At 37.3% G+C, this 22906-nt stretch overlaps 1 protein-coding gene across 1 annotated transcript in view; it reads right to left on the bottom strand.

Moving 5' to 3' along the window:
• The window catches only part of acsf3 (acyl-CoA synthetase family member 3), a 60795-nt gene that overhangs the window by 16257 nt on the left and 21632 nt on the right, over positions 1 to 22906 (bottom strand). Inside the window, exons 6-7 of the mRNA XM_088333829.1 lie at positions 17770 to 17867; positions 16608 to 16734 (exon numbers count right to left, since the gene is read on the bottom strand). Coding sequence (XP_088189955.1) covers positions 16608 to 16734; positions 17770 to 17867 — 225 coding nt within the window. The remainder of the gene's footprint in view (positions 1 to 16607; positions 16735 to 17769; positions 17868 to 22906) is intronic.

Raw genomic sequence — 22906 nt, 5'->3', positions numbered from 1 at the left:
CACTGTTATCTGAGGTCTTCGTTCAGTAAACTCCAATGGATATCATTTCCCTTTTGTTTGGGGTTGTTCCATTCCAGTTTTTCAGGCCAATACGCAAATTTTCAGTAGAAATAAATACTGATACCAAAGACCTATAACAATAGTTCCTCTCCCCCTGCAAAATGATATATATTTTTAAATAAACATCTATATATTGCAAAACTTTCATTTTCTTTATATACAATAGCCCTCGGGTTACGGCTACAATATTTTTATGTTACGACGTGGAGTAAAATGACTTCCCCCACGTTTCACTATTTTCCTGAATTTGCCCAAAAATTTATCAAATTCATACTATGCTATGTTTGTGCATTTTACTGTACTAGTAACATGCCTTGCACATCTCTAAGATGCCTATCTGCTATTGGTTCACATCGTACACTATGCTGGGCTCCTAATTGTCTGTAACACAACATCCTGAAGATGCCGATACCCTGCAGGCTGCGCTCCATCCCACAATGCCTCTTTCGTCGTTCAGTTCCGAAGCTTCTGCGCATCATAAAGAGCAACAGTACTGTATTTTTTGTAATGTATTTATTTGCTATGGGTCCCAAGACTTGCTTTGATGATGAAGGGAAAAGCAAAAACATGTCAACCATGGAATGAAAGCTTGAAATAAAAATAAAAAGTTGAATATTGCCATAAACAATTAACGATAGGGACAATTATTAAATATATGGAGGGGATTAAATCAACAAAGTGTTCTAGGAAAAGTGTAAGTTTTAAAATCAGTTTTAATTTCAATCTGCCACCTTCTTCCTCTTCTGCATCCACCCTATAACTCCACTGTACCAGCTCGAGTCGCGTCACACCAAAGGTAAATACAATTTAAATTATCTTTATACATGTAGTGTACTTAATTATTCTAATACCCAGTTGTCCAAATCAATATATTTATTTATTCTTATTACATTAAAAAAATGATTGTTTTTACCAAAAAGATAAAAATGAGCTGTTAAGATTGAGACTTTTTCCAATTAATATTAGCATAATTTCATTTCATTATTTGAATTTTATTTATAACTAAATTGTTGTCATCATGACTACTAACACTAAACATTTTCAATTTGTACAATAATATTGCAGCAACCAAGGTGATATTTTATTATAAGAAAACACCAAAACAACAACTATGAAAACAATACAGAAAATTAGTATATTTATACTGTTATTTAATATTATACACATATATTACATGTAAGTAACAGCACTTAAATACTTTGTTATATGAAGGTTTTATCTGTGTACAGGGGGTTTGGAAGGCATTAGCTAATTTATGAGCACAAAGTACTAAACAACTGCCATTGTGTTTTTTAATGTTTTATTTTCATCCTTTTGCACATTTTTATCTTTTTAATTTGTTTTTTTTTTTCAACCTGAAAGGAGAAGCCCTTCAATTGTTATACTTGTGCAATTACAATAAAAGGCCATTCATTTATAGGGCAATTTCACCTTGAATCCCCACCTATACTGTATTCCTGGAGGTCAATATAGGCAATAGTAATTACTTTTTTTGTGTTTGTGAGTTGAGGCCCACAAATTCTGTGACCTTTAACCCTTGTGGAATAAAAAAACACAACACTTGTAGGTAAAAAAAACAAACACAATGTTCTTGTGTTGAATTGAAATAGTTCACCAGGACTTTCTGACCTTGTGTGTACTGTTGGAGGTGATAATAGAACAGCATGTTCACGGAGTGGCACAATTGGGAATTGTGAGTGGAGAATACTGTGATAAAAAGAATAATACTTGAAAAGGGAAAAGAAAAGGCTGTTTGTAACTGTGTTACGGGGCCACACAAACATCAACTCGCACACAAAGACGCAAAAACACCGACTTCAGGCATCAGAGCCTCTCCGCCATTATGTGCCTTGGCGTCGGAGGAAGATATGGCCGAATGGCTTTCTTAATTAAAACGATAAGGAGCCTAATTGCGCTGGGCTTTCATCTCATTCCGAGGCATTAAAGAAAGTGAAGGGGAAGAAAAAGAAATGGAAAAAAAATCAACAACAAAAAAAAAAACCAATGAGACTTATACAGGAAATGGAGGGCATTCAAACTTTTTGTTTGCAAAGAAACATCATTGAACCTCAAAACGAAAACAGATAGTACTTGTTTCTTAATATTCTTGTTGTTATGGAAGTATATTATTTAACTTTGTAACTATACTGTAAAATCCACCTATAATCCCAATCCCAGATTCACCCATAGAAAAACAAATGCCGTTGCTGAACCATTTGGAGAATCTGGACAGATCAGGTCACTTTTGAAAGGTAACACTCTGAAGTTGTTTTTTTTCCTCTACTGAAATAATCGCTGCCAGTGCTATTAACATTGAGTAATCTGGGTTTGAAGGTTTTTATTCTCGCCTGAATTTCTTTTTGCAATCACCTCCCTACGGATGAATATAGCATGGGCAACTTAGATGGTATTTCCAAAAGATGCCATTTGGAGACTCCAAAAGTACAACTGACATACAAACACATGTTTGCTTTCAAAGGTCTGCCGGCCGGCCGATGAGATAAAAATAATTAAGATTTTGTTTAGCTTTTTGATGATTGTTAAGGGAAACATTCACTCGCATATTTGACCATTTGTGTGTGTAGGTCAAAATTTAATCTGGTTAATGATTGAAAATGAAAGGGAGTGTGTGTAATATTGAACCACTGTATTGCAATGGCAGCACAGTTCTGAGGTCATGAGATCAAACCTCCTGTGTGGAGTTTGCATGTTCTCCCCGTGCTTGCGTGGGTTTCCTCCGGGCACTCAGGTTTCCTCCCACATTCCAAAAACATGGATGTCAAGTGAATTGGCCAGTCCAAATTGTCCCTAGGTGTGAATGAGCGAGTGAAGTGTATGTCTCTGTGTGTCCTGCGACTGGCTGGCAACCAGTTCGGGGTGTCCCCTGCCCGCTGCCTGAAGATAGTTGGGGATCCTAATGAGGATAAGCAGTGCAGATAATGGATGGGTCGATGGATGTATTGCTATGTGAAACAAAACATTAGGAAAAAAACAAACTACGGAGCCTCAAAGTGAACAAAATGCACTGTTTTCTTTCTTACTTTTTGTGAATAAAAGAGAAAAAAATAAAAGAAAAATAAAGAATAAGGGAAATAATATATACATATATACATACATACATACAGTGCATCCGGAAAGTATTCACAGCGCTTCACTTTTTCCACATTTTGTTATGTTACAGCCTCAATCCAAATTGTATTAATTCAATCTCTTATCTCAAAATTCTACACAAAATACTCCATTATGACAATGTGAAAAAGTTTTTTTTTTACTTTTTTTGAATTTATTAAAAATAGAAAACACATTTACATAAGTATTCACAGCCTTTGCTTAATACTTTGTTGATCCACCTTTGGCAGCAAATACAGCCTCAAGTCTTTTTGAATATGATCCCACAAGTTTAGCACACCTATCTTTAGGCAGTTTTGCCCATTCTTCTTTGCAATAAGTCTCAAGCTCAATCAGGTTGGATGGGAGACGTTTGTGCACAGCCATTTTCAGATCTCTCCAGAGATGTTCGATCGGATTCAAGTCTGAACTCAGGCTGGGCCACTCCAGGACATTCACGGAGTGGTTCTGAAGCCAATCTTTTGAGATCTTGGCTGTGTGCTTTGGGTCGTTGTCCTGCCAAAAATTGAACCTTCGCCCCAGCCTGAGGTCAAGAGCGCTCTGGAGCAGGTTTTCATCCAGGATATCTCTATATATTGCTGCATTCATTTTTCCTACTATCCTGACTAGTCTGCCAGTTCCTGCTGCTGAAAAACATCCCCACAGCATGATGCTGCCACCACCATGCTTAACTGTAGGGATGGTATTGGCTTGGTGATGAGCGGTGCCTGGTTTCCTCCAAACAAGGCGCCTGGCATTCACACCAAAGAGTTCAATCTTTGTCTCATCAGACCAGAGAATTTTGTTTCTCATGGTCCGAGAGTCATTCAGGTGCTTTTTGGCAAATTCCAGATGGGCTTCCATGTTCCTTTTACTAAGGAGTGGCTTTCGTCTGGCCACTCTACCATACAGGCCTGATTGGTGGATTGCGGCAGAGATGATTGTCCTTCTGGAAGGCTCTCCTCTCTCCACAGAGGAACGCTGGAGCTCTGACAGAGTGACCATCGGGTTCTTGGTCACCTCCCTGACTAAGGCCCTTCTTCCCCGATCGCTCAGTTTAGAAGGCCGGCCAGCTCTAGGAAGAGTCGTGGTGGTTCCAAATGTATTCCATTTACGAATAATGGAGGCCACTGTGCTCATGCTTGGTGTTTGTGCTCTGACATGCACACTCAACTGTGGGACCTTATATAGACAGGTGTGTGCCTTTCCAAATCATGTCCAATCAACTGAATTTACTGCAGGTGGACTCCAATTAAGCTGTAGAAAGATCTCAAGGATGATCAGTGGAAAAAAGATGCACCTGAGCTCAATTTTGAGCTTCATGGCAAAGGCTGTGAATACTTATGTAAATCTGATTTCTTGGTTTTCTATTTTTAATAAAATAAAAAAAAGTTTAAAAAAAAACTTTTTCACATTGTCATAATGGAGTATTTTGTGTAGATTTTTGAGATAAGAGATTAAATCAATACAATTTGGAATGAGGCTGTAACATAACAAAATGTGGAAAAAGTGAAGCGCTGTGAATACTTTCCGGATGCACTGTATATGCATATATATATATATATATATATATATATATATATATATACATATACATATAAGATGAAAGCAATAGCAAAAAACAATAAGGGAAAAAGAGAAAGATGAAGAGAAAAAAAAAAGAAAAGAAAAACATAATAAACACTAGATGAAAAAACAAAAGAGAAAAAAAGGAAATAAAAACACAGTAAAAAGAAAGGGGAAAAATTAAAGAAAAGAAAATAAAAATAGGAAAAAAAAAGAAAAGGAAAAAAATACACTTGTTTGTTTGAGAGGTACCCTTAGCAGCAAGATGGCCGGCAAATATGTCAGCTCCTTATAGGTGATCATCATCTTATGTCAAATAAATACACATTCTCCAACTTCCTAGCATTTAAAAATGTTCAAATTTTATGTTTTTACTATTTCAATCAATATTATATCCTTCAAAAGGAATGTTTTTTTAGCACCAAGAGGCGCTAGTACACACTGTCCATTTAAGGAATAATACAAAAAAATTAGTTATATTGGAGAGTGGGTAGCATTCACATATAGCATTTGTGACACTGTTATTAGCTAAATGACGTCCATGGTGAAATGTTATATTTGACTGCTAGATCGCAGCGCGTCCCAACAAATACAATGCACTGAATACTTTCTCGCAATCTACCAGTGTTACCTCAGTGATCCACTGGTAGATTACAATCTATGTAATGAGCACCCCTGCTTTACAGACTGCTGCTCGCATAAACATACTTATTAAGATACTGTGCAGTTCTGTTGATAATTTGCACGCATGTTTCACACTCTCCACAAACAATGTCAACAATCGTAAACACTAACGCACCAGTTGACACCTCGACTGATTTTATTCTGAAGCCAGTTCGCACTCTTCTAGCGCAAAGTGGAATGTCATTCCCCTTTGAGTGGCGTCGCGATCGCTGCCAACGTGCAGCAAATACTCCGGCAGCAAGTTCAAGCCGAGTGCCCTCCATTACGCTGAGAGAGGCGGGCCTTATCGGCTCAAAGACTCGCCGTGTAAATGTGAGTCATGCCTCTTTTTCAAGGAGGACTGTAAACACTTAGCATACATGAATATTAATGCTCTACATTAAAGCCCCAAAGCCAAGATGGAGGAGTTAATGAGGATAAATAACAGACAGCCAGAGTGCCTAAATCTCAGCTCTGACATTATTTATCATCCTTAACTTTTGTCACAGCTCCTTTTTTGCTAATTAATATCACACAAAACAGCACTTTGCACTTGGATGACTGATCTAATTTGTTGAATATAATGCAATTAAAAGGAGCTTGAATTGCTTTATGGTAATCTTTCTGATGAGATTGCTTGCTCTCTGCCTCTTGGAGAGTTGATAACAAGCCCGACTTGAGGATTGATGTCTGTCTCAGATCTGCAAGCCACTTAAAGGCCATTTTCATGCTTCTGTTTTCGAGTCAAACGCACAAATCGGAAAGTGGAAAACAAGGCGACGATGACGCCCCCCCGAAGATGAGGAACGTTGATTGCGGTTTTCACTTTGAGCTGGCACTTCTCGGCAAACATTGTAAAATTCACAAAAGCACTAGAGTGAATCTGATGCCCAATACACAGAGCTGTCTAATGCGCTGTAACACAACCTGTTTTGGGCCAAGGAACATTATTTTACTTGAAAATTGTCAAAATACATAGTCTGTTGGAAATGTAAAAAACAATGTGTTTCCTGTCCAACTAACATCTTGGGATTTTTAAATGGTTAAACATGTAGCCTAAATTATTGTCAATATAAACTCATCTTTACATTTCTTGTGGCCACGGTTGCATTTGATGTATTGGTAAATTAACTAAATTATAATTCTTAACTTATTTTTAAAGCTTAAAAATAATTGTATATATGTTTTTCTAATACAGCAAACAAGAAAATTGTATTTGAGTAGAAACATTTGTTCGTGCTACTTTTGTTTAGGAAATTAAGAGAAATAATACTTAATTTGAGAGAAATTACCTGCAGTTGAAGCAAGAGTACATTCATTTATTCAAGCAACAGGTATTTTGCTAAATTTGTACTTGTTTTTTCTTTAATTGGAAAAATAATATTAAAAGTGAGCAACAATATCTGTCAGCGGATTGAGATTTTTACGTTATTTAGTTATTTCAAAACTTTTTTTATACAACATTTGAATGAAAAAATCCATAATGTGAGCATAATTTTCTGCCAATGCAATAATATAAATTATAGTATAATTTTTGTAGACTCGGTCAAAAATCTAGGTGTTATATTTGATCCTAATCTGTCGTTTCAGTTACATGTGAAAAATATTACTAGAATAGCTTTCTACCACCTCCGTAATATTGCGAAGATTCGTTCAATGCTGTCCCAATCAGATGCAGAGATTTTAATTCATGCGTTTATTACTTCTCGGCTTGATTACTGTAATGTATTGCTTTCTGGTCTCCCGATGTCTAGCATTAAAAGTTTGCAGCTGGTTCAGAATGCGGCAGCTAGACTTTTGACTAAGACTAAAAAGTTTGAGCATATTACACCTGTATTGGCCAACTTGCACTGGCTCCCAGTCCACTTAAGATGTGACTTTAAGGTTCTCTTATTAACATATAAATGTTTGCATGGGCTTGCACCCTCTTATCTCTCTGATTTGATTTCCCCTTATGTTCCTGCACGGAGTCTGCGCTCGGAAAATGCCGGTCTACTTGTGATTCCGAGAGCCAAGAAGTCTGCGGGCTCGAGAGCGTTCTCCATCCGGGCCCCGGTGTTGTGGAATGCCCTGCCTCTGGAGATAAGATCTGCAACCTCAACGGAAGTTTTTAAATTGAGGCTTAAGACACACTTCTATTCCAAAGCATATGATTGATGCCCACCTCGTATTCTGTTTTGTCCTGTCTTTTTCTGAGGCCTGCCTGGCTGATACGAAGGAGAAGGATGATTTGGGATGGGTCAGCGGACCGGGGTCTGACCTGCAGCATGTCAACCCCTGCATTTACCAGCTGGCGTCGTCGTTGATGTCATGCTCTTTCGGGACATTTTCAACATCTTACCTAGTGTTTACTATTCTGTGTACAGTAATGCTAATTGTAATTCACCCTGTTCAATCCTGGAAGGGGGATTACCACATGTGAGGTCCTTTCTCAAGGTTTCTCTTTTCTCCTCACACTGAGGTTTTTGAGTTTTTCCTTGCCCGCATGCTGGTTTGCTAGTTTAAGATCAGGTAATTGTGTAATTTTGTAACTGTAATCCTGTGCAGTCCTTTGAGACATTTTTGTGATTAAGGGCTATATAAATAAATTTGACTTGACTTGACTTGACTAGAATATTTGAACCAAACTGACTACATTTGTCATGGTGGTTATTTTTGCTTAGAAAAATAGTATTTACCAATTACCTGCCAGTGCAATATTTAATTTGTAACTATTTGTTAATTTATTTATTCAACAAAATTAATTTTGCTACATTTGAATTCTTTTTTAATAAAGTAAATACACATTTCTTGAGCTAGGAGTGGAATGGTGGTCTGTACAGCCCTTTGAGACTTTTTGTGATTAAAGACTATACAAATAAACATGACTTTGACTTTAAATATATTTAATTCATACATTGCTTCCTGATTAAAATGAGAAAATCATACTTATGCGAGCGCTTCGTTGGTTTAAATGCTACCTTTAGCACAATCAAGAATGTCTTTATTGCATATGGATTATTTAATATTAACATTATTTACAACATTTCTTATAATAACTATGAATATGTTTGGTTGTGTAAGAATTTGAGTTTCAACACTGATTTTATTCTATTTTAATTATTCTAGTTTTCAAAGCATAACTTACGGGGACAGGGTGCATTATTAAGTGCCTCCTAGAGGTATTTCATAAATTATATATATGTATTAGGGATGGGCAAAAGTACATGGACTATGATATACAAGGTTTGTACACCTTTTAATGGCCAAATTTAAGTACTTTTTAAGGACTTTCAAAGCCAATTTTCCAATTTCTCCTTGACCATTGAAAGAAGGATTCCGATGTGAATGATGTATTTTGCAGATTCAAAATGATATCAGGGGATTTACATTTCTGATTTTAAATCTTGTGTGTGCTTTTATCAAGACATTTGATATTCAATTTTGATTAAATTGCAAATTTGTGTATATGAACAATCCTGGTGTAAACGTTTTTCAGACAAAGCTCTTTCCATATAGGTTTTGGGTAAAAATGATGGTAAAATGTAGGTTACATCTTCAGTTGCAGGAAGTGCTTTTCATTACAATTTACCACTGAGAAATGCTACCTTAAATTTTTGCATGGCCCATAATATCTATAAATGTAATCCTTGCCCTAATATATATTTCCGAGTGCCCTGCTTAGGTGTAGCATGCACATGTCCCGTTAGGCATGACTCGTATGGGACAATAGCGCGTCATAGGACGATGCCAAACAAACTAATTACAGCTGTCGTTAATCACGGGGGAAGAAGAAATGTAATGGCAGAGCGAAGCCACCAGAGAGCAGTGTCGACATCATTTTTAAGCAGATTTGTTGAGAAATAGGCAAACAATTTCAAGCATTTTCAAGCTCTTCACCCAAAATCTAAGCACTTTTCAATCCTTGAAAACACAACAAAATTCAATAATTTCCAAGGATTCCAAGCAACTGTACGAACCCTGCATTTTTAAAAGTACTTGCAAGTCGAGGAATTACTATTTATTTTACATATGAGCCTCACCTAGAGGAAGCTGACATGATTGTTTGCCATCTTGCTGGTACAGGTACCCTAAAACTCCCAGAAGTCAAAAAAGGTGGACAAAAAAAAATGAGAAGAAAAATTGTGATTTTTGGAATCGGAGTCTTCGTAGTTTGTTTCCTTCCTTTTGCTTTTTAGAATTTATTTTTGATTGGACTACACAATACAGCGACATCTAACACTGTTTCTTTAACGTTTTATAACAGGGAAAATAAAACGTCATCACTCCGAAGCAGACAATTGACCAGCCTGTAGAATAAAAAGATTTTCACGACGACAACACACAAGCTGTCTGTTTTCTCCTGAAAGATGGACATACTCGCGCAAAGAGCACAAAAAGGGTGTTAAAAAAAGGCCGAAAGAATCAATGCGCTTCAAGATGTTTGTGAGGTTGAGTGGAAAGAGCGAGCACTGGAGGGGAAGGCGACAGCTTCCCTATAGAGCTGCCAGTCAAGCTCGCCGAAACATCTCGAGCCAGCTGAGCAGTTATTGATTTTAATTCTCACACTCCTTTTCTTCTTAATTCCATCTTTCTTTGGCCACATTGTCTCTTTTTTTTCTCTCCCCGTCAGCATCTTCCGCCAAGTGCCTTCCGACTAAGACTTCATTTTGTGCCCTCGGCCGCTTAAAACGACAACTTTTTTTCTTTTTGCTCAGCCAACCAGTCCTCCCCATTTACTGGACTTGTTTGTGTATGTTCAGGCACTTTCAGATTTACGAATACATTAACCTACATCTTATTCATCATTTAATTGGCAGAGAAAGAAAGCAATACATAAACTAAAGCACAGGGATGTATAAAATTGTTTTATTGTCTTACCTTAAAGGTGGGGTGCGTCAGGAGCATAAAAAAGTGAAAAGGGTGTGGAGGAAATATTGTTTGACTTTTTATCAGTTGAACAACAAACTGAAAGTGAAAAACATTGTTAAATACATGCGGCCATCATTTAAAGAATTTATTGACAGCTATGAACATAATGCCAACATATTTAACATTAACAGTATCTATTAAATGCCCTTCCAAGTCTGATTCCTCATCAGAAACACCAGAGTTGTTTCCCTCCTTTTGGAGTTTATTTTTATGTTTCAAGACAACTTTCTGTTTTCTCCATCCTCAAACATTCATTTCTGGTACCATGAATAGAAATAGTGTGATAATGAGACAAAATCAAATCCGCGTTACACACGAATGAATACAATACTCTCCCCTGCGCACACTACTCTGATTTTGATTTAAACACACTACTACTTCAAACTCACAATACCCCTCGCACTACCTCAAATATTTTCTCCTCCCATCTATACAATTCACGTAGGTCACCCTCTTCGACTTCAAAACTGTAAATTTCTCCTTATGGTGAGAGGTTTTCATGCTTGTTGAAAAGTTGAAGGTAGAATATTTTCTCTAGGAGGTATGTGTAAAAAAATCCCAACTGAGTTTAAAGAGTCTTTTGAATTTTCCCCTCACTACGCCAATCAGCCTTTATCTTACTTTTAGCAATGCTGTGGGACGCGAATCACATTTAAAAGTGGGAATGGGGTGACGGGGGTGCTCATCCTTGTGTTCTTTGCTAGTGGAGCATGAAGGTGGTGAAAGTAAGAAAATGCTGTGGGGAATGGACTTGTAATAACTTGACTTATATAAAAAGCAGTTGTTAATGTAATTGTTTAATTTGTTAAAAGCAATGTGGGTAACTTACTTATAGGGGAATATCGGTAGGAAACAATTGTTGGGAACCGACCGACGACTTTAAGGGTAAAGGCCATTCCCAAAGTCAATATGTTGTGAGATACCAACGAGCTTGGATGTTTAATTAAAAAACAGCATGAAAAGATCACTGTTACAAAAGCCTGTTTCAAATACAGTCCAAACGCCAACCCTCACCCCAAAGAACATGAAAAAACAAGGGTTTATTCGAGCGTATTTGCGAAAAGCATGTACTTACACGCGCCACATACGGAGCTTGACAGAGGCTGTAACGATGACTTGAGCCAGGAGATGGCAGCAGCAAGTAGAAAAGTTTAGAATTCTGTGCAGCACCTTTAACTGAGAAATGTAGTCTACGCGGTACTCCTTTTGAATAAAAGCATCATTGATAAGTTATCTTTTATTAAGGAAAAAAAAATCTATGCAACGCGAAATAAATTACTGGATGGCTTGACATGCTGTTAGTTTGGTAATTTTATCACTTTCTCTATGGTTTGGGCAAATCCTTGGTCTTACCATAAGGCAGCACAGTAAGAAGGTACATCCAAATTGTATAAATAACATTCATAATATAATGTAAAAAAACATCTATTTTCAGGGTTCATCCAACCTTTTTATAGCACTTTTTAAGGCCTTTCCAAGCCAATTTCGCAATTTCTCTGGAGTCATTAAAAAAATCCAAAGTGAATCATGTATTTTGCAGAGCCACAAAAGCAAGTTTTAAACTTGCACATGCATTTATCAAGCCATAAGATTTTTAGATCGTGAGTTAATTATGAAAATAAATCTCTCCCAAATCGGTGTCGAGTAAAAACAACAGAAGTATGTCACTTACATTCTCAATTGCAGAATGTTCTTCCCATAACAATATCCCACTGGGAAACGCTATATTCATTTTTTGCGTGACCCTCATTGAGAAACATGGCAACAATTCCACGCATTTACAAGCACTTCACCCAAAAATTCAAGCACTTTTATCCTTGAAAACACATTAAAATTCAAGCGTTTTTTCAAGGACTTCGAGCGCCTGTACGAACCCTGCGTTTTTGGGAAAAAAATCTGCATATTCTAAAGTTGAACACTAAATAAATATAAATATTTAATATATCTTTTATTTCATATTTCCATGATGAAAGGTGAGACACAGACTCGCCTCCCTCCCCTGACTGCACAGCACTGGTCACTGCCAATATTTTGTCATGATTGTGTAATTGCTTCATTTACAACTTCATTGTTTCAGTCATTTTAAACAGTTTTATTTATTTAATTATAATTATAAAACTTTTATTGAATCATGATCATACATTTCCATTATTTCAGTAGTGCTTTATTTTGTAATCAGAAATAGTCTTGAGTGTTATCATATCAAACATGCTAGAACCTGTTCAGACAAAGAATTACTGTACAAGTACTTTCAGTATTGTTTAGTGAGAAATTCTATCCTTTCAGTTTCATTTCGGCTCACACTTGTAAATTACCACGGCCATTGTATCTCCTGTGTGCCCAGAATATTCCTTTGAAGGAACTGCTCATTACCTCCTGCCTTTATTTTGATAACCTACCTCCTCGCTACCCGGAATCAAATCAACATGCCGTGAAAGAGCAATAGAAAAAAAATCCCCCAAAAACAAGCCAGATAAATTTCATTTTGTGCGTTTTGAATTAGAATTAAAGCACCCTCATGGAGTACTTTTTCAATGTGCAAATGATCGGGACAAATGTAATGATATTAAGAGCTGTGGCTATTTTTAGCGAGACTTAATTATATGAGCAAGAATTAGGATTTGAAGACCATCGGCAAAGTGCTTCTAAGACAGCAACTATGAATATCTGTAATATGATCCTGTGAACAGCTAATTATTCCTTTGTGTGATAGATGATATATGACTAAAAAGTACATTAAATGATTCAAATGATTTTTATACTGCTAAAATGGGTCATGATTTTCCCCAAAACTGGGCAAAGTTTTAAATTAAAAACATATCTTTGTGTCCTAAGCTTGGTTAAAAAGTAGACCAATAAAGTATATAAAAAAGGTGTCGGATAGGCGATTTACGAAGCTCAAGCTGAAAGTAAGAAAAGTGCAAAGACGAAAAAAAGCGCGACCGTGAACCAGGGAGCAGGTGTGAACATAAAAAGTGTCAGGTGTAGGAAGTGAGGCGAAAGCAAAGCGTAGAGCGAAGTTTTAAACTCCAAATGACCAATGTCACAAATTTAGCAGGTTTCCATGCAAAACATGTACAGTAAATCAAAATGCATACGTTTTTAATTTAGAGATGAGAAAAGTATTACATTTATTTAATTTCATAGCCAAAAATATTTCTTACTCCATTGGCAGATTTTAGGGAAACCATGTGTAGTGTATTTTTTTAAGATTTATGTTGAGCGGTTTTCATACAAAAAAAAAACAAAACAATAAAACCGCACTAAAATTTAAGCAAAACTATTTTACCGAGCAGATGGTTTATTATTTTTCATTGGTTTACTTATTTAAGTAGTTTATTCTAATTCTGGAAGGAAATATTTATTGAAATGTGCACAAATAACTGCACCCTTTAAATAAGACAATGTTGCACATTTAAATATAAATACATTTTAAAAAATAATAATATTGTTTCTCAGATGAAAAAAAAATCACATTTATCATACTGTATCTAGCAGATAGTAGATATTTACAAAAAAATATTAAATATTTTAACTTTGTTATATGAAAGTTTATACTTCAAATAAGCAAAGATGTGTTATTGAGCATTGGGTAAATCGTTTTGCTCCTTTTAAGTATTTTCCAATGTGGGTATAAAATAGGGTCACTATGCTTTTCTCGTTGGCTTCGAGAAATAAGGCAAAATATCTTAAAGTAAGAACAAGTAAGCTGAAAATGAGCAAGCTTTTCTACAAATGAGGTAAGATTTTGTCGTTTGCAGTGTTCACTGCAGATGTTAGCCCATTTTATATATAATATATATCATATATGTGTTAATCTATATGCTAATAAATGAATAACCTGGAAAAATCTGGTTTCTTAAAGGCAGTATCTCAGAAGGTAAAGCGCTACGTGTTATATGTCGAAGTGTCCTTGGGCAAGACATTGAATCCCTAATGCCCCCGATAAGCAGGTTGTTGCCTTGCATGGCTGACGCCGCCATCGGTGTGTGAATGGGTAAGTGTGAAACACATTGTAAAGCACTTTGGGGGGGTCGTAATTTACTTGAAAAGCACTATATAAACACAGACCATTTACATTTAAAAAAATAAAATAAAATGCAACCTTAAAAAAAGAACACTTATTATAAAGAAAATTGTAGATAATTTTGCTCATTTGAAAAAATATTTCATACCAAGATCAGTAGAACAAATTCACAAAAGGATCTTCTAAATAGGGACATTATGCGTTATGACAAGTATTTGTTTAATTTAACTTAACAAAAGAAAAAAAAAAGATAAAATAAACAACATTTATGAGACTTGGGTGCAGTTTTCTCCTCCAAAAATGTGTGTAGTATCATTATTTGCCAATAAAAACTGCTTAAAAATGGGGATTAGAGTGTAGCTCTAAAAGCAAGTTTTTCACTTTTAATAAATCTTAAGGTTAAGGACTTGATAATCAAACAAAACAACCACCAAATCAACAAAAACCTCCTCCTTCTATTGTCAAGCAGTAAGAACAGTAAAAAAAGTCCCCCCCTCCACACTTTAAGCATAACATTTTTCCCGGGTCTTTTAAAAAAAATACTTGTCAATGTTTAACCGGGCACGGAGTTACTTTCCATTGGTTCCTTGCACTAATGATTGACCCTTCATATGATTGCATTTGCATTTGTCTATACTCATTTTCAAGCCTTGTTTTGAATGCAAATCAAAAGATGCAGCGTCAGATAAAACACTGCAGCACAAACAGTCTCGTCAACAGAAAACTCACGACGTACTGCAATATCCGTGCTCTGTAGGAACAATTATAACCGCGGGAGATCAACTTCAGCATTATGACTGTTTGTCTTAATGAGATTGCCTTTACCTGTATGTGCACCAGAGGATGCAAAAAGAAAGTCTTGCCAAAAAGTTCAGACTTTTTAATGACCTCCCTCTAGTTGGTTATTCTAAGTCAGTAAACTTTTTGGGGCTTTTTGCTATATTGGATTCCACCTGTGACATTCTAAATTTGTATGAGCGAGTATGTGAGGGGGGGGCTGGGCTTGATGTAGTGACCGGTCTGTGGGGAGCAGATTGCTCAGGCTCTCATTATGTGACCGGTGGCTGTAATGGAGTGTGACAGCAGCGTGCTGTGCTCTGGATCTCTGTCCTTCCAGGCTGCAAAGCCAATTAAACACACTCTTGCTCTCCCTGGTATGCTCTCCATCACTCTTTGCTGTCCGCCTCCCATCATGCAATAGCCATCCTCACCTAGTCAGACTCTTTCTAACGGCGGCTTACCCAAGCTCACCTCCTGGCTTGGTGCCTTATTTCATCTTAATACAGTCGACACCATCCCTAGGGTATGATGTTTTTGACGTTAAGATATAGAATAAGGTGTTTTTTAGACCTCTCTTTACATAATTTTGCCGACCATACAATATCAACGACAAATATCTATTTGCCCAAAAACACACAAAGGTCAAGCTTTGTGATATATGTGCGTATGACTGACAGTTATGCGCCTATTGCATCTTTAAGTTGTCTTTCTGCTATTGGTTGACTTATATCAGATGCCATTCTGCTATTGGATTGCATCTCAAAATTATGAAAATGGCAATATGCTATTGGGTGAACTAGCTCCCACAATGCTTTTTTCTTTATTCAGTTCAGACTCTTGAACGCTTCATTGGGAATCAGCGACTCAATACAGATTTTTGGTTTGTTTTATGATGCTCTATTGGTCCCCAAGCTTGCAGTGATGATAAAGGGACAAGTAAAAACATGAAAACAGTGGAAATGGCGCTCGGGTACGATTAAAATAGGCGATTAAAGCAAGGACGTCCTCTAAGGTCATGACAACACTCGCAAGTGGAAGTTTTAAAATCTGTTTTTATTTTTATCTGCCATCTCCTGCCCCCTCTGCATCATCCCATTACCTTCACTGTACGAGCTCAAGTCGCAACACATCAGAAGTAAATCAAATATAATCTTTCCTTTAGATTAATTCATTTTATTAATTCATATTACATATAACGTAAGTGGTACTCATTATATACCTTTTTGTTACAGATGTTTAATACATACCTAAATTTCATGTTTTTACCTGGTTTGGAACACATTCACTAATTACCAAAGTTTTCTATTCCCTGACATAAGTAAATTTCACCTTAGGACTCCCACCTCACAATGGGTTAATGAGGTGTCCCAGGGGTCTACTGTTTGTATTTTTTTCTCCTCTTAACATAACAATGTGTGTGGTTGTTAGTGTCAGAATAAATACATATTTGTGTGGCATTCAGCAATAGTTTAAATATGTACTTATCAGGTACCTGTTTTGAACCAGCCGTCATCTGTAAAGGACTCATTGGTGGCTTGAGGTTTGTTCCAGTACTCCTTAAAGACAGACGGGCCTCTGACAAGGAGCTCACCTTCTTTCCCATCCAGACCTGGTTGGACCTGTGTGAGACACCAACCAAGTTTTTTTTTCTAAACATAAAACGATTTAAAAAGATTCTCCTTACAAAAATGTTTATGAAGAATTATGATAGCAATACAATGTATATTTATTCCAACTTTAGCGGGCGGACAGGTCTCAGGACAAGAATTAGTGTGCTTTTTTTTCTCCTTTCTTTTTTGGGTCTTTTTTGTTCTGATGGAATGTCTGGTCTGATTTTCTGGTATATTGTTTTCTGGAGTATTAGTTTCTGGTCCTGGATTATGGTAGTGGATCACAGGGCAAATGTAAGTTTTGACTTGCTATGTTTGTTTTTATCAACATTTTTTTTTTCATGATGTTTATTTTCTGGTCCTGGTTCTGGATCACAGGGGATCTACATGACTTGTCTTGTTTGTTCTTCTATTATTGTTCTGTTATGGTTTTTCCTGGTATATTCTTTTCTGGTTGTGGGTCCCATTTCTGGATCCTGGGAAAAATACATGCCTGTTCTCTTGTTTTTTTTTTTTTTTTTTAGAGCTTTTTTCTGTTCTGGTTTGGTCGTTTCTGGTCTGATCTTGACTTTATTGTCTGGTCTAATATTTTCTGGTATATTATTTTGTGGTCCTGGGTTTTACTCACTGAACAAATACATGTATTTTTCGGGATATTCTCTTGTTTTCCTTTTGTTCATCTCGGTTTTGAACTAGTAATTTTTTGTCTGACGTAAACCTTTCTTGTCTGGTCCAATTTTTTTGGGTGTATTCTTTCATGTTGTTATTTTTTGTTCCTGGCTATTCTTCACAGGAAAAATACTTATTCTTCTTTTTTATCTTTTGCGTGATGGTCTTTTCTGTTTTCGTCTAATCATTTCTGGACTGGCGTAGTTTTTTTATGGTCTGGTCTTTTCCGATTCATTTTTTTGGTGTATTGTTTTTTTTTTGGTCCAGGGTCATTAATTGGTCCGTCCATCTGTCTATTTGCTTCAATCTAAGTTTGTCAATAAAGGTATTGTCCATTGTGCATTATTTTATGTCTTATAACTTCTTAAAACCCACCTGACTGTCTCTGTGGTTTCCCTTGACAATTGTGGTGTTGTTTGTATTATTCATGACAATCCGCACTTCAACAGTGGGCAGGGGGGATCCTACAGCTCCTGACACATACGTACACATACAAAAAAAACAAAACACAAAGGAATTAGGTGCAAAATCACAGACATCTGATTACAATGATAGTAAGCTTCTACATAACTAATTACATATAGCTAAGGCATTGTGAAATATCTTCATATAAAAACCAGTGATTTAGAAAAAGGGCACAAGGCAATTCTAGTTTTGGTCTACTGACCTCCCAAGTTACACTGGAAATGTCAATGAATTTCAAATAAAGCCATCTTGGGAAAGCAATCTGATCTGTAAACTGCTAGACATTGCAGTCCAAATGTTAGAAATCAAAAAATAAATAAATAAATAAACAATACGTGGGGTACTATAAAAATCAGAGTTATCATCTCGAACACTACCACAGAGGCTGCTTTCGTCCAGGATGGTATTAACCTCCATTTAGGGGGCATAAATGCTCACAAAGTGGTTTGCTGAGCTCGGAAAATACAATGACCTGAAAGCCATTCATCTCAGTTGCCATCGGCCGGCTCACCAGCAAGCTGAAGTCACAGTTAGGATTAACACAATGTTCTCTGGCCATATTGTCGTTTGCATCCTCAGTACATTGCACATATTTTCCCATCAATTAGTTCTGCTGATTTTTGTGCACATCGCATCCTTTTGGCATGACTTTAGGAGTGCCAGTAGACTGAGACCAATTAGAGAAGTGCCTTCTATTTTTATAGCGCTGATTGGAGCAATCCGAATTAATCGGTAACATGACTACTGACAAAACGATGTATAGTAATCCCTCGGTTTTCGCGGTAAATGGACCGGAACCCCTCGCGATAAGTAAAAATCCACAAAGTAGCGTTGTACCTTCAAAAACGCCCACAAGGGTCAACGTTTCCTTAAGATGACATCCTTACGGACTGAGCGTATATGACTGTAACAAAATAACAACTATAGATGTATAAATAAAAACAAAACACAGAATTGAAATTAAACAATTGGTCTTTGTTGTCATTATACAAAAAGAGAACGGACTTGGAGGGCTTCTCTTTTCAGAGAAAGCGGTTTAGAGAGCGGCTGGCTAACTGCACGCTAGCATCCAGTAACTTCAACTTCAGCCAAGTCCCCGGCTATGAATGAAATACAACTGTCCTGAATGTCGAAATTTCCCATAAATTGTATCTCCAGGTCATCTGTTTCATAGGTAATAAATCCAACATTGGTGAGCTACATGGTCAGCAGGGGTGGCTTAAGAGAGTTTTTAGCCTAACCCTAACCCTAACCCGTAGCAGTAGGCTGGACCTGCAGCCTCTCACACCACCGCCTCAGTCGCCTCCTGGACCCGATAATCCTTAAGCTTATAGCTGTCGCCATGCTTCCCAGTTTATTTTTGGTAAACACATTGACTTGTGCACCGTCAGACATAAAATTATCCTGGATGAGGAAAACTGCGTATGTGCATTAATGTGCACAAGTACCGAGCGGATTTAAAACTACCGACAAGTTCACTGATGCCTCCTGGTTCCAACTAAAAAACCCCATACACTCTTTGCTTAACACACAAAGCTCGAAGAACATACCTTCATGAAACCACTTAAACATGTTTCAACCGAAATCCCAGATTATTTGCTTACTCTTTTTATTATTTTCCATTACAGCCTAAATGCAGCAGATTGCCTGAAAAAGCCTTTTGATGCAGTTCAATGTTGTTAAAACGATTGAATTAAAGAGGCATGAGAAAAAAGAGAAGGCAACTAAGGCTCCGCATACACACGCCAAAAGCGTGGGGTATTTGGCCTCAATACCTATGGTTCCAAAATGCAACCGGCAACGTGCACCAGCATACCTGACGTTGTTTTCAGTGGCACGGTTTTCTTCACGTCATATATTTTCAGACCACAACACTGTTTGAAAAAGCAACTACTATATAGTTAGATAGCAATCATGAATACAGTATTAGCTCCGGCTAAGATACACGCATCGCCGAAGTGAAACTTCGGGTTTACTTCGTGCTCGGTCCTTAAAATCAAGTGTGCGCTCTGGTGCCAAAGAACGCGCAGCGCTGAGGTGCAGCGCCGAAGTGTGTTACTCAAGTAAAATTACTGTTACTTCAGAATAATATTACTCGAATAGAAGTCAAAAGAAATCGTCCAAATAATTATTTGAGTAAAAGTAAGAGCAGGTGAGAGAGAGAGAAGCCCGGCCTCACCTGGCCCGAATGTGGCAGAAGGAGACGGCTTTTTTTAGTGAGCAGAGCCAAAAAAGCCAGTTCTCTAAAAATGGTCGGAATTCCCATCTCTTCAATATTCGCTTCTTCAAGGATGAAAGAAAACTCCAGTCAAATACATCAGCGCCGTGTTTCATATTTAGAGGGCATGCGTTAAGTCACTGCTTTCCACGCTACCCTGCAAACTTTAGGAATTTGGCGACCAAGCGCTAAATGTAACAAGCATGTTTGACATTCCGCACCAGTGGCGCTGCGCCATTTTCCTCCAAAATGTTCCAGCGTACACCCGGCGCCAGAAGCAAAATGATGATTACCAGTGGCGTCGCAGCAGTTGACGCTAGGTGTGCGCGGGGCTTAAAGTGTGTTGTAGAATGCTTGAGCAAAACTGCATTAAACAATTTCAACACTCAATGCAAGAAATGACAATACAGATGATTCTTTCTCATCTCATATCAAAAAGAACATTTATCCTTGAAACAGAAGGTAGTGTTATGTGAATACAACACAAACATTTGCCAGTACAGTACAGATATACAAGCGAGACATCCATCATGAGATGCAAAGTATGACGATTAGATTATATTTATTTACATCTCTGCAAGTGCAGTATGACCCAGAACAAGGGTAGGCAATCAGATATCTAGGGCTAATACATGAGAACAAAAAACTGTCGGAGTTCTCTCATGCTTTTATGAATTTATACATATATATATATAATGTATAAATAATACTAATACACAGACATGTATATGGACATGTTATATTTCATTTGAAATCCGTTAATAAATATTTTCTTGCCCTCGTGTAGGTGTCAGTTCAGGGGATGTTGTTATGTGGTATGTGCAGCCCTTTGAGAGTTTTTGTGATTAAGCAATAAGAAAAATAATGAGACTTGACAGAGCATTTCAGCTCCTTTGAGTTTGAATCACTTGGACCTTAACCAAACTAATATATTATCCCTGTTTTATGCACTACATTTGATAATATGCATTAAAAAATCCAAATGCATTAGTGCTAGCTTAGAAGTGTTTTTTGCCTCAAAAGGAATCTTGATAAAATAAATACATGATAAACAGCATATACAGAAAATGCTTGTTGAAAAATATATTTTCATTAAAGGGGGTGGGGTGCACGTGAATGGAAACAAAAAACACATATTGTATTATTAGTACCTTATTTACCATATAATATCATTATATTTCAACCATTTTCATTAAATAAATAGGCTGAGGGGCCATAGTTGGCCTGCAGGACGTCGTTTACAAACCCCTGACCTAGCATCCTGTACTTCTATTTATCTGAAATGCACAAAAATTGTACGATATTCAAACAAAAATAAGGCCAGACATGTAGATGCCCGGGCAGCACGGCGGCGCAGTGGTTATCACATGTGCGGCACAGTTCATGTCATGGGAACCTCCTGCGTGGGTTCAAATCCAGCTCCAGACTTCCTGTGCGGAGTTTGTATGTTCTCCCCGTGCTTGCGTGGGTTTCCTCCGGGCACTCCGGTTTCCTCCCACATTCCAAAAACATGCATGTCAGGTGAATTGGCCGGTCCAAATTGTCCCTAGGTGTGAATGAGCGAGTGAGTTGTCTGTCCCCGTGTGCCCTGTGATTGGCTGGCAACCAGTTCAGGGTGTCCCCTGCCCACTGCCCGGAGATGGCTGGGATGGGCTCCAGCTCCCCCGCGACCCTAATGAGGATAAGCGGTACGGCTAATGAGATGAGATGAGATGTAGATGCCCCACGTAGGAACATTTGTGAATAATTCTATAACTAATAATAACAAGTGACTAATTGAAATAAATAAAAATGCATCAATTAATTGTTTTTGGTCTCCTCTTTTTTCGCTATTGATCTGATCTTAGCCCAAAAAGCAAACGCCCAGCATTGCCAGGCACGGAGGCTGTTTACACTCCCACCTGTGAACACTTGAAGGACTGTGCTTGCGATGCTGCGGAAGCATCAAGAGCAAAGCTTAAAACGACTCCTTTTAAGCGCCTGAGAGGAACCGAACACAACCTGCTCACTTCATGACAAGCAACACATGACCAACAAACAAAAACAACACTCCCATCAAGACGCTAGACAACCTGCCAGCTAATTAGGTTTACCTGTCAGTTGGAGGGGTGGCTGGGGAACAACCAGATAAAAAAGAAGAAAGGGGTTTGGGGGGATTTGGATGCAGGGGGGGAATTTGAAGAAGAGAAAAGAGTAAAAAGAAACAATCTGACCTAATTTCACAATATTTTAGAGAGAGATATAGACATAGCAACTATCGTATTTTCCAGACTTTAATTAAAGTTTTTTTTCATAGTTTGGCCAAGGTGCGACTTATACTCAGGATTGACCAGGGGTCAGGAACATTTTTGACCAAGAGAGCAAGATAAGCAAAAATATTTGGATTTTTTTGTACAATGTGAAAATGCTTCGTGTTTGACTGTTCTAATACATACCTCAAAAATGAGATACAAAGTCGTTTTAGTAAAGTTTGGGCAAGTGACATATGCTAGGGGAGACATTTTTTAATTTATTTTAAATTGCCTTTCAAGATGACATCAATTTTTTGGGCGATCGATCTTATGAAATTAATTTTCCCTAAAAATGCAACTTATACTTCTGGTGCGACTGATATGTTTTTCCCATTTTAATTATGCATTTTTTGGCTGGTGAGACGTTGACGCTGGAGCGACTAATAGTCCGAAACGTACCTTACATAGTAACTATAGAAACCAAATGTTTGGACAAAATACGAGGAAAAAATTAAAGATGCACTTTAATTATCAGCCCAATAGTTAGCTGACTGATAATAGCCAAATATGAGATCAAAGTAATTGGCCTAAGAGAAAA

The sequence above is a fragment of the Urocampus carinirostris genome, chromosome 4 (genome assembly GCF_059441175.1).
Source record: "Urocampus carinirostris isolate Australia breed hairy pipefish chromosome 4, RoL_Ucar_1.0, whole genome shotgun sequence".
NCBI classification, from domain to species: domain Eukaryota; kingdom Metazoa; phylum Chordata; class Actinopteri; order Syngnathiformes; family Syngnathidae; genus Urocampus; species Urocampus carinirostris.
Note: the sequence above shows the minus strand (reverse complement) of the source record. Positions and strands in the feature narration are given on the sequence as shown.